Here is a 14,197-nt window from a genome sequence, read left to right as displayed (position 1 = left end):
ACGTACGTACGTACCGTCGGTCGTTACGTCGTTACCGTACCGGTTACCGTACCGGTTACCGTACCGGTACGGTACGGTACGTACGGTAGAGAGAGAGAGAGAGAGAGAGAGAGAGAGAGAGAGAGAGAACCTGGATTTACGATCCAATCCAACATATGATCGTTAAAAGAAAATTGCCGCAATCTTATACGTGCACGTGAGAAACTTATAAAACCAAAGAAAACCTATCTGATTATTCGCGTTGGATTTAAACATAATTTAGATCTAATATAATGCAAATAAGCGCAAATACATGTAGGTACTGATTTAAAAACTTAACGCGATATTTTCTACCTTTATAAAAATTACTGTGGCATTATTCGTGATAAGTGATTAAACCAAATTGTGTAAATTGATTATGTGTACTCATGCAGAAAAATAAATTATCATCGCGCCAAAGGGTCCATCCTGACGTGTTGTTCTTCCGTGTTTCGCATCGCAGATGAGATTTGCAAAAAATCTAGCAGTACACTTCTAGAATTCCACTTTAGTTTCGCATTTCTCTAACTACGCTTGGTTCTTTACCGCTACTCTTAATGCACTCGCGTCGGTTGATTAAGTTGCTTCTCGTTTCTCCCTGCCGAGTTACTTACCTAGGGCGGAGCATCGTTATTTTTCACAACTTCGTTTACTTTGGTTACCGGAAATCTGCATTTCGTCGCGCGTTATATGAAACATCGTTATACTCCGTACGACGTTCACAATATGATCGTATGAACTCACGTGCTACAGTAACGAGCGTGTAAAACATTTCATTATCATTATATACATGTCGTTGTAGTAATATTTTAGCAATGAGATTACGTTTTGACTTAATATCAGTTAAAGTAATTATATGTTACCATTACTGAAAATTAGGATAAATTGAATGAAGTATGTATTTATTTATAATAGTATCTTTAGCTCTTTTCCAAATTACATTTAATTAAATTATATTTAATTAAGTTACATTCATTTAATAAACAAATATTAATTTATTTAAAATTTCAACATATCAATGTCATGATTATTTTACAGCTTAAGCTATTTTAGGAATTGTTATGAGAAAAGTTTAAATATATATTCTGATAATATATCGCTTTTATGTTGATAAAATAATTAATGTTATCATATATATTATATTCTTATTTTATTTATGCAAAATAATATATTAATAAGATTAGCAATTTGTTTAAAATCTTTAAAAGTTAAATTAAAACTTTTAAGAAAGATTTCTCTTTTATAATCTTTAATTTATTTATAGGACAGTGCAAATTGATATCAGTATCTATTAATTTTGTTAAAATTTTAAACACGTATGTCAATGCGAAAATAGTTTATATTATTTTACGCAATTCTTTTTAAATATAAAATACCATTATTTTAAGAAAAGCTTAGAAGAGAGAGGCGTAAGCAAGCGTCGACATATTAGGGAAGTGGCTACTGACGATTTAACGGATTACTGACGGTGGGACAAGAGACCAAATGCACCTCTGAGTAAGCCGATTGCACAGTCCACAACTGTAAGTGCAATCTGACTTCTCGAGTTTCATGTCCGGAAAGATCGACAACGTAATGTACGTAAAAGCGGAAATGTGCATTCTAAATGGTCACGGCTAATTGATCATTGAGTACACGGTCCATTAATTCGAGATAAATTTGCATTAAAAGTGGCAGCTTCGACATGTTTTGTCAATAAATTGCACCTTTTCATTGAGAGATGTTATACTATAATAATACATTAATTAATAATGGAAATATTAATAATATTAATAATGCCAACACAAATTATTAATGTGCGAGCTTATTAAAATGTCAATTTAAAAGAATAATGGCAAACGTTTCGACCTTGCATTTTTATATCATCCTCCGTGCATATTTAAATGAGATTTTAAATCTAAATCGCAAACAATCTAACTGATAAACGAATTTTACAATCTGCATGTAAAATAATTGATGCTTTATCAAAGCATAACGACTGGAAATTGAAAACTGAAGCTTCATAATGTAATAATCTCAATTATTGAATAAATTTGTATCAGTTATTTTATATACAGATTGTAAAATATGTTTAATTATATTGTTTGAGATTTATATTTGAAATCTTATCTAAATATGCATCGGATGACCTAATACCGGTTGACCTATACGTACAGAATAACCTAAAAACAAAATCGAAATATTTACATTATTCTTTTAATAAACTCACATATACTAATAACTTGTATTGGCTTTTTATTGATAATTATTAATATTATTAATATTTTAATTAATTTAATTTAATTGACATTGATTTTTAATTAATAAGTTGTACATAAGCAATCACACAATTTTTGTATCTTTGTGCAATGTAGTGTAACAAAACGAAATATTCTCAAATTATACGATATGAGTCGAAATATTTAAATTTGTGAAGTCCAACTTTAATTCGGATCGTTAAAGCGAATTCGCTAATGGCTACGAGCGCGAATCGGCGTTACCGAGAAATTATCTTGAAGAAATGTAATTCCATAGTGAATTTAAACGCAAAAGTAGTTCGGTTGCTTTTGCGGCCTATCTTTAGGACAATCTTCTATAGTATCAGTATCCTCGATTTTCTTAATCGAAAACCGTCGCAGTTTGATTATATTTGAATATCATAGCACATATCTGGTTAGCTCATGGACAATTAGACAGAAGCGCTTTCCTAATCATTAGCTCGAAATGAATTCACATTTAGGAGGCCCAAAGAGCTGATGGGCAAACCGATCAGCAAATTCGATTTTCTCTGCGTAACCCGTCTGTGGATTATTAAACTTATCGATTGGAACGAAGGTTGTGCTATCGAAAGTAGTAAAAGGGAGAAGAGAGTCAACATAGCTATGGCACCAAAGGAGGCTTTAACTGTCCTTCGTATTGAACAATCTCGGTCTTGATTGTTCGGTTAGTTGACTGTCCCGATTCTATTTCTGTTCTATTTTCTTCTTTCTCTGTGCCTCGTTATATGAAGTTATTTGTGAATGGCGTAAGCTAATTGCTATTCTTTTTTTTCGAAATAGCGACGACGACATTTTAAACATTCTCTCTCTTTCTCTCTCTCTTCCTCCCTCCCTTCCCCCCTCCCTTCCTCTCTTTTTCATGTTTCTCGATCAATGGCTAGTACGGTAAACGCAATTGAATTGGAATTTGTCGTCCAGGTACACACCGCGTCTCATTAGGCGACCGCATTATACTCCCTCGGGTATCGACGGTATCGTGGTACTCACCCCCTTGTCAGACCTGACGACGACGAGCGATGTATATGCAGTAAGCAATGCCTAGCGATGTTGACGATTTTGTAATTGCGCAGTTATCGATGCTCGATTTATTCCGCCAGTGAATTCGCCACGGATGCGTAATTTAGAATTTTTCCATGCTATTATATTCAAGCCCCTCGTACAGCACAACGTTATGTCGCACCGCCTCTCTCATATCATGTGGAATTTTCTCCTCGTGAAGATATCCCTGTGCAATAATTTAGATTATTATGAATACAAACATCATTATCGACCATGATAAATTTAAATGCACAAGCTAAGTATGTATGTAACATAGAAAATGTTTTTCTCTTACACAGAAGATACACAGTTCTCGTGCCATTCATGCAAATATTTTGAGTATTAGTTTCGCTATAGAGCTAATCGAATAATCCACAAAAGAAGAAACATGCTTGCGGTCAATGAATAATAAAATCGTACAATCTCTGTTACATGCTGAATAATAGAACTAGCTTAGCCGACACAAAACCATCGCGCATATTCCATCTATCGATTTCTATGATCTCGAATTCACAATCACTGTGCTGCCATCAATTAATCACGATATAAATGAAACAAGAATCCTATATATGCACGTGTGTAGAGTATGATATTACCAATCGTACTACTATACTGCCCAATTTTTTATTCTTTTGAACAGGAAAATAAAAGCATTTCTATATTTTTACAACAACAGTATACATATGTTTACAAAACTGTAAATTTCTCGATACTAACAATGTATGTTTCGTATTGCGCTTTTCAGAGATCCCGGGCAGATGGAGAAGGCATTGTCCGCACGGGCCGATGATGTCGGGTTCCGGCTGCAACTTGGTCGGTGAGGGAATCGCGGACGGAAACGTGGCGGCCGGCAAATGCGTTTGCGGTCCGTCGGTGCCCTGGTGCCCGGGTGAGCCGCAGCCCTACATGTACATGACGCGGCACGAGTGCCGGCTCAATTTGGAGGCGAAAATTGCTTACGGTAGGACGCATTCATTCCATATGCGAGCGTACTGTGATATACCGCGGTACCACGCGATGCGATCCGCATGTTCCGCTGCGGCAGCACGATAATGCGCGTCAAAGTGCACTAATGGCGAAATTAATTTCACGCTCGATTCGTCAAATGGCGCGAGTTACACCCGTCTATCGTTAGGGGAATCGGACGTAATACGCGTAACGCGGGACTATCAATTTTAATTATCCCTCTGTGTTCATTAGAACCAGGGGGGAAACTTGTGTAATCGATGAACATTTGTACGTGCTCGCTCAATACGTGTAATAATTTGTTCTGATTTCTTACATCTCTTTGGAGACATGGTTAATGATTGATGATGGATGGAATAGTTGAATGAATTGGGGAAAGCAAATATTTGAATAAATCAAATTAATAAGAGAAAAGAATCAATATATAATAGTTGGGATCTTGGTGTAATAATATTTTGTAATAATATTTTAATATGTAAATTCTAAATATATCTTTTAGTTATATAAACTGCGTATCATTTATTTCTTGAAACGTATTCATAAACTAAAGCTGAAATAATAATATCACAATTAATTAAATTGATCATCGATTTGATAATAATGCTACTAGTATCTCAAAATACTGCAAATATACTTATTGTGAAGGATATTATCTCAACCAGAATTCGAATTTAGAATCTCCTGACTATAATCTAGAACGGGTATCTTTTCCAATTCCATCACTGAGGCATGTTATTGTTTTACATTTATAATTATTTACATATTTTACATTTATTATTATTATTACAAAGAGATAAAGTAAGAGATAAAGTATAAATTTTTTTTATAGGAAATCATAAAATTATTAATTGGATTTTATTTTTGAAGATATAAAAAATAATCCAAAATATAATATTGTTACATCCGTTCATTTACTGCATCGAGAAAAACGAAAACGATCTGCAGTTATATTTGGCTGTTTACTATGTTTTTAAGCATTTGCACTCGTCCGTATAAATTCCTCAATGAATAGACAGTATTCATATCATATCGATGAGTTCACGAATTGATCGCGAAAATATCTTCAGTGTATATCGTTTGTGATTTCTTGCAAACGTCAATGTTTATTTACTATTACATTTTTTTGCTCTCTTAGAGTAACCATGTCACAAAGTTTCTGTTTGCTTTGCGTTGTTTATCTAGTGTGCGCGTGATACATTTTACGATAAGAATCACTGACACGATAGAGAACGGAATCAGTCTCGCGTAAAAAGAAATGACGTTGTCGTTTTCCGAAATAAGATCAGGGATCGTCCGCATTGTGCCACATGAATATCTTATATTCCCGCGTACTTGCAATAATCAATTTTTTAGGCCATGAGCGTCGTCGTGAAAACCATAAACATTTATTTGGTCCGTTAACAAAAGTCGTTTGCCTGGTGCCAATAGTGCATTTATTTTAAACTCAATTGCTATTATTTTTTAAAAGCATTAACGTTTTAAAAAAATATACGAAATTTATTAGACGCGTCGCAATTTCACCGATACAATTAATTAATTGTGCAAGCAATTACGACCGGTTGTTTATTTCGTTATCGTTAATCTTTTTTTTCAGAACCTTTATTTGCCACGAGAGAGCCTTGTTTTTCTCTTTGTTTTTTTAATGAATTATTTTTGAATGAGATTATTTTCTTAAAAATGTTTTTTAAAAGTTTAAATGGAGCTCGAATTTTCAGAATGGTCTCTTCTTCGGATGGACTTGTTTGCGTTTATATTACAAATAAAGTAAAAAGTTGTTTGCGACTGAAAACCGGTTGGGAGCAAAGAAGTTAAAAATTGACAGTCATCATTCGCGTTGTATAGTTTTATTGCTTGATATTAATCGTTGTGTTTTTATCATCGGTCGTTACTCCAGAAGGATGTGCCTTTTCGGCTGCCTTCTCTCGTCAGCGCAGCTAGTGTGGATAAAAAAGCGAAACAGTGGCAAGGTGAATGAAATACGTGAAACTATGTTGGATGCGCAAACAGAGCGGCGTTAATGAAAAGAAAACATAAATAGTGTCGAAGGTGAGGACAATGACTAAGAAAACGGAAAAACTAAACTGAAGAGACGGTACAGACGGTATGTCGGTAATGAGAAAAAGACACAACTACCACGTTCGTGACGTATGTTCGTTCGTTATCGGTTCCGTCGTTTCTGATTAAAACACGCAAAAACAACCATCATGTGAGAGAGAAAATTGTGTTATTCCGTTAAAACTTTGAAGCGACTTTTTATAAATTTCTCTATTATCCAGTACGATTTCCGATATCCTGTAGTCATTCCTATATAAGAACTAATTGAATTTTAATGTAAAATCATAATGTCTTCTTTTGCTCAATTACATTAATATTGAGCGTCTTTTTAAAAAAATATTCACGATTTTTAAAGCGATAATTCCACCATCAAAAAAATTGATATTTCTAATTTGTCTAATAATACAAAATAAAATAATATTCTCTATATTTCTCTTTCATTGAAAGATAATTTATACATTTTGGAGATTCATACTTAACATGTATATATTATATTAATATATAGCATATACAATGTTATAAGCCGACAGTTATGTGCATTCGATTTTTTTTGCTGTCAGCGCCAATAATTGTTCATGTATTAAGAGAAAAAGTTTTGGTAATGATAATTGACAACTCTGAAATTTAAATGTCTGCAACTAGTTTTACAAAATAATAACAATTAAAGTAATACCGAATACTATAAAAATACAGCCATGACAACAATATTTGTCAACTATTAATGGATAGTGAAATAGTGATTCAACTATATAAATAATTATATAGACTTCATATAAAAATTTGAGGACATTGTAAAAAGAAAGAGAGACCGTAAATAAATTAAATAAATTTCAAAAATATAATAATATTATTTATTTGTAGTAAATGGTTAATATTACTTAAATATTTTCTTAGTTCATACAACTTGCTTATTGTTATTTGCCCTCAAATTTCTAGTTACTGATACAACTCTTTTTTCAAGTATGTTTAAAGAAATAACTGCGTGGCAGACTCCATAACAGTTATGATTAGAGCTCTCATCCGGAGTTGCTCAGAATCAATAGTTAACTCGTTCTTCTTTCGAGTGCAACTTCCATCTCGACATAGTGCGGTGTTCAACGTGTAACGAGGTTGTTGGTGAACGAGTAACAAAAGTAGTTACCCTGGACGATGCAGAAAGTTAAATTCGATTCGTTGAGAAAAGTTTAATCGCGTACGTTCTATAAAGGTAGAAGGCAGACGGATTGTTCTTTTGCCAGCGAGTTAAGTACACGAGTAAAATCCCTAAGTCCAAAAGAGGAACAAAGGAACCAGCCAACTGAATCCGTTTCGTTGAACCGAGGCATTTCCGATGTACCTGAGTGACACTTTATAAATTAAAAGTGAGTCGCGTAATGTTTTTAAGATGAACAGATATATAATATTACATTTAAACTAATATAAATAATGATTGATTACACAATTACAATACAAATATAAATATTTATAGGATATTTTCTATTCCTTCAATCAATATTTTATATTTTATTATATCAGAAATATTATTTATGTATGATAATTATCGAATACATTAAAAAAATAAAATAAAATGAAGAATGAAACGAAGAAATATAGATTGTGTTTAATTATCAGGCAGAATTATTATTGAGGATATTAAATCACTGATAATGGTACGAAAAATTTGTCGTTTTTTACGCACATTTATTGTGTTCAATGATGAATAGCGAGTATTTTCAGAGTAGACATCATTTGAAGCAGCTAACTGATTTGAATAGAGACATTTTAGTGTGGTGTCATCTCCCGCAGTAAAATAAACTGGTTTGGAACGTGCCGTGAATTTCATTGAACCTCATTGAAAGTAATTGTCTCTAGTTAATTGAGTGCAATGCCCGATATTGTTCATCAACCATGATAAAAAAATCATTGATTTCCTCACGGGTGTATTACACCTCGAAATGCAATGTACAGGAAATTGCGTGAAATACGGAATAGAATAATAGGTACACAGTGTACATGGAATTGTATTGTATGGCTATTACGTTTATATCGGTATTTACGAAATACATTTATTGCGAAGATTTTTCCACGTAAATTTCCATTAAAAAAACCAAATATCCCATTGTATTATCCCATTGTATTATCTAGAATAACTAACGTACTGATTTTTAATAAATTCATGATTTTTTAGATTCAATTTTCAAAGATAAAGATAATCATAAAAATACGAGAACTATACATTTTTACTGATATCAGTTTTTTTCTATAACTCTTTCTAAAAATATTAATATATATAGAAATTAATTTTATCTTCTCTTTTATACTTTTAATCTAGGAAATTAAATGTTGTTATATTAATAAACACGTCACAATAATAATATATTCTTGAAATAATTAATAACTTGATTTACATGTCCCGAATGTTTTGTATGTATTTTTTTATTTTCTACGAATAAATAATGAGTTAATAACGGAGTTGCCTTTGACATATATACATATACATTGCTTAAATTGCTCGTTGCTGCGGCCAACCTGTCATTAGCAGAAATTAATTCGTTTAATAACGCGTGCGACGCGAATGTACTCGAACTAGAAGTTTAGCGCCGACATTCACTTCCCAACACCTTCAATTTCAGTTTATGTTGGGTCATTATGCCTGATTCATTTTATATATCTATAGCCTAACAACTAGTTATCGAATACTCGTGATAAACTTATTCGATACGCTAATCTATGGAATATGAAGGGAATTGCGAATTACATTACAGGAACTAATAAAACTTTAATAAATACTTAGCAAACTTAAATTAAATGCCACATGGCAAAAATTCGTTTGAGTGCGGGTTTTCAGTCCGCGATTGGTGTCAGAACGTTTGATTCAAAGCATGTGTTGAATATGTTAAAGCTTTAATTGTTAGAACAGAAAAGATTATTTGTTCCTTGAAAAAGTTTCAATTTTTGCGTATCTCATATCAAATATTGTGTTTATATTTTAAATGGCAAACTATTACAACTGGATTGTTTCCTTTACAATTTATTAGAACGAATAATCGCGAGAAACTTTGAAACTTTAGAACTTCGTTTTCAAAATTATAAACAAACTTTGCATCTCGCTTATAAAACTGATGATGCTATTGAAAGTAGTGCCGAGTAGGAAATTAATAAATTTTTCTTTTAATGATAAAAAGAGTTTATGTTTTTTTTCTTCTTTCTTATCTGATTCGTTTTCATTTCTATTGGAGTAATGTGATTGATTATTTTAAAACTTCTTGAAAAAAAATGCAATAAATTTTTTTGTGCAGCAGGAATATAAAGGTGCGCTTTATTATTTCACACTTTGTTTCCGGATTCAAAATATGTGTTTGGTTTATTCGTCCCATGTCAGAGAATGTAACATCGAACGAAAGCATTTATGAAACATTCCAGAACGTCCTTCGATCCTTTATACCCTTGGCAATTTCTTCGTTCATAAATACTCCTCTCACGTCCCGAATCCAATCACTTTTTACTCTTATAGTATGGCAAAACAACGTAAAGTCATATTGTCAGAAGTGCTAGCTCGGCAAGGTCTTAAGAAAACCTTTGGATCTTCACTTTGCTGCATACAAAATTTCGAAGGTGCACGAATGCCCTTTGAGAGAGTTTGGCACGGTCAATTTTGCTCGTAAATTCTTTTTATGTAAGCAAAATGATCCTCGCAGCATTTGAATTGACAACTGGAGATATCACGATATAGAAAATCAATATGAACTTTAAAATGTAGTTGCTATAAATCTTGTAAGAAAATAAATTAAGTATATAAATTTAGATAAGAGATAAGTATATAAAATTGTTTTTAGACCGGAAGAGACTGAAATTGCATATTTGCGATCTCTGTAGATGAATCAAATTACAAAAAGAAATAATTTTCTCAGAAAATTATTTCTCTTCTTATCATAAATTCATGAATTTTTAATTAAATATGTCAAAGTGCAAGTAGTCTGAAATTGGAATATCTATTATTAGATATCTTTTAACGACGAGATGTCTATCTTTATCCAGCCGGGTTTTGGGTCAGAGCACCGCGATCGTGAGAAAACGATTCTTTAACGTTGATTCTAGCCTGGTTTAGACATTAGACTACGCAATCGCGCCGATATAAACAGAAGGTCAGACGTGATCGAGTGACGTACTACCAATCGCTTTTGTACGCAGTCAAGTCCAATCTAAAAATGTCAGATGTCCGACGATCTAATTGTGAGGGACGAGAATGCGAGAGTGTAGGATTACGAATACCAATGTAGTGCCGGTGCCTTACAGTTTCATACTCTTCAACAGCCAGTAACTTAATAATTGGGTCATTACAGGAACGCTTATTGATCTTTAGATTCAACTTAATCCCCGACGGAAATCTTCGCATTCTATGCACTGTTACGGATAAATTATAAAGCTATCTTCGGAACAGAAATGAAATCGTTAATTTCGTCGAAAGCTATACCTATTTATAAATTAACGACTTGCGCGAAGATGTGTAAGATTAGCACGTGACGTAAATATAATTAGCAATGATGCGCATAAACAAGTTAAAAAAAATTAAACAACATATTAGCGGATTTTATCACTCATGTGTCTCCTCTTTTTATCACTCATGTGTCTCCTCTTTTCTCCTCTAATCTTGAAGTAAACGGAAATAAAAAATAAAAACACATGAGATAAATCTGAAAATAACTATTACTTTTTTAAAATAATGATTTTTAATAATCTAAATTTATTATTTTTATAATTAAGTAATCTATAAATACATTTTAGATGTACTGTTAAATTCATATGTCAAATTATATCTAATTTGAGATATTTTTAATCATTTCTACGGTTACTGTTCTATTCAATATATCATTAATTTAACCAAAACAATTAAATAATTTATCTCAAGAAAATGTATTAAATTCAAATTGAGTTGATTGTTTCTAAATGCATAATAGATGTTGTAACATAATATTATTTATCTTAAAACTAACCACAGAAATGAATTAATTTATACTTTGACATACATGAATGTTAAAAATAATAAGAATTTTTTAATAAAAATTATGCGTTTCGCGGGTTTTCTCCGTGTCCAGATCCATTCTTGGAATGCCAACGTTTCGTGACCTTGCAGTCCACTTCATCAGGGCAAGATTTGTTTTATTGATTATATTTTTTTAATTCAAGGAATTGGATTACCATTGTTCCTTTGATATCCAACAGTGAGAGAAATAGTTCACTTTATACGAAGTTCATAAATGAATTTGTTAAATATTAAATATTTTTAAGTATATTGTTTTATTGTTTTATATTATTATTTTTTTACATTTTATATCAATAATTAACGCAAAAAGATACTAGACTATATTTGTTTAAAAATTTGTTAACGTTGATTTAATGTTTACTACGAGTATATGACATGAAAAGCTGATTGGATGGAAGGCGAAGGGCAGTTCCGGCTAGGTAAATATTAATAGTAAATATCGTAGTGGTCGTCCGAGGAAAATTACTCCGTGGATTTGCCTGCACTTTCGAATAATCCGATATTTGCCTGGGACTCGCGTCGATGTTGCGTAAAATTTACTCGCTATATTAAACGTCCGGCGGCAATCCATTCGAATATTTATATAACAAACGTTTGCGGCAGTGCGAAATATTGAATTGCTCACTTCTAAGTAAATTCATAATTTATAACGCGTTAGTATCCGCAATGGCGGTGATATTTAATAAGACAAGGCATTTATAGAGCGATCATTTACTATGCATCTGATTGAACAAGAGAAATAATTGAGAGATTTTTTTGCAGAATATTGTCAGACTCTTAAATATCCACACAAATCTTTAAAATTATTTTTTATCGAGCTTCAAGAAATACAACTATGACTTGATACAGTAATTTGCATTCAAAATGATGCAAATGCATTTTAAAATAGATATATGTAGATATAAACATGAAAATATAATTTTCATTGAGAAATGTGTATCTCCATCTTATTCTTATACTTTCACATTTCTTTCTCGCATATTAACTTTTTTCTTTTTTATAGTCTCTCGTGCCGTTACTTTTTACATTGTCCATCATCAATTGATTCTAACTAATGCAATCTTCTTTGTGAATTCATTCTTTAATCAATGCCAATTACTTCGCTGGATGACACGCGATTTGGTATTTTAATGGAGCTAAATTGCATTTACGGCGCTGGTCATTACGGAGACGTAATTATCGAAGACTGAATTACTTTACTTGTTAGCAGTTCTCGATCGAACCGAGTCATTCGGGCACCCCCGATCGTGAAATAATGGACGTGCCCGAGAATGCTATCTAAGTTTAATCTAATGAAGTGTTTCGCAAGTACTCGTTAATTAATTCATGCCCAATATCCGTCTACCGAGAAGTACCACCGCAACCGATAAACTTCTAACTTCTGTTTCAGATGACCTCTATAATTCTGGCGACACGCCGAGTAGCACCGCCATCGAGGGTAAGTTACTTTCAACCAATTCCAGAAGTTTTCACGAATGGGCGGCTTTAATTGAGTATGTTTAGTATTCATCCGCTATCGTGTTTAAGGGATTAAAGGGAAATTATACGAGTCCGCGTTCTAACAGTGAACTACGCGCGACTCTTCCTTTGACTACTGTATCGTAGCTTCAGCAGTTCTACTCTCAGCATTAATATATATTATTCATCGTTAACAAACGTTAATTAGATCGAAATTTTCGATGGTAGATAAATATCACTCTGTTGATCGATAAGAAGAACTTTAAAAAATTCCTCGCGCGCGAATGTAAGTTATTGTTTATATAATTTGGATATAATATATTCTTGATTAAGCAAAATAAAATTTACCATTATTTATCTTTCATTTGATACAAATGCAGTTATATTAATGTATCTTTTCTACATTTATCGGATTTTTTCAACATTGCTTTTATGCCTAATAATTTACCACTCTGTTCAGTCATATTATAGAAAATACAATCACTAAAAAAATATTTTAAGAGATTTTGGCTAGAAGAACAAGAATCTCTCTTTCTTACTTGATTGACAATTTCTTATTTGATATTTATCGACATCCATTTTATTATGAGAACTATTAAAAATTTGTTTCCAGGCCTCTGTATAACCAAATATCTAACTAATTATTTTCATACTTCTGTGATTCTCGTTTATGTGGGATAATTATGTATAAAAAAAAGTTTTATTAAAATATCTCGAAAATATTTGCTCGTCTTAATTAGAATCACATAAAAAGTTTAAAACATTACAAAAAAGATGATATAATATTTTAGTAATGACTAAAATTATATCATTAAATGATTTTCATCATATCAGTTAATGAGTTTTATTGCCTTTTAAACGTACGATTAAAATTTGTTTTCTTGAAACGAAACGTTAGGAATGATATCGTTTAAATGATACTGCGGCTAAATAGAAATTCTTCTCCGCCACTTTCCCCGATATCAGTGCTCTTCACGCTGCTACTAATTACATCTCTTATCGGCACTACACATCTACCACGTTCTTTGGGACGACGCTAGGTGCACAAGGAAGTGGATAACCGCCACTACCGGCAATGTAAGATAGTTCCATAAGCGACTCAATGTGGAATTAAATTATTTTGTAGAGCTCGCGAAGAAAGGTTCGCGAGGGTCAAACATCAGTATTAGACACGAGATGGGGAAGGTAAAATTTAATAGGTGAAAATTCCTTCCATCTGCTCTTTGTCTTTTTTTTTCTTCTTTTTCTTCTTCTTCATTGCGAAATAGAAAGAAAAAAGTAGTGAAGATAAGAACTTCCCTTTTTTGGATAGTTAGTCTATATTGCACGGTTTGTGAACAAAACAGCGCGAAAAGAAGGTAAACTTCGACGATGCGCCAAA

At 32.4% G+C, this 14,197-nt stretch overlaps 1 protein-coding gene across 1 annotated transcript in view; it reads left to right on the top strand.

Annotated features, from left to right (window-relative positions):
* Positions 1-12,861, top strand: part of LOC105618898 (cysteine-rich motor neuron 1 protein) — a 45,572-nt gene extending 32,711 nt beyond the window's left edge. The window contains exons 3-4 of the mRNA XM_012200428.1: positions 4,060-4,275; positions 12,749-12,861. Coding sequence (XP_012055818.1) covers positions 4,060-4,275; positions 12,749-12,861 — 329 coding nt within the window. The remainder of the gene's footprint in view (positions 1-4,059; positions 4,276-12,748) is intronic.
* The last annotated feature ends 1,336 nt before the right edge of the window (positions 12,862-14,197 follow it).

This window comes from Atta cephalotes, assembly GCF_000143395.1.
Source record: "Atta cephalotes unplaced genomic scaffold scaffold00018, whole genome shotgun sequence".
Taxonomy (NCBI): Eukaryota; Metazoa; Arthropoda; class Insecta; order Hymenoptera; family Formicidae; genus Atta; species Atta cephalotes.
The sequence above is the reverse complement of the archived record's forward strand: the minus strand, read 5'-3'. Positions and strand labels throughout refer to the sequence as shown.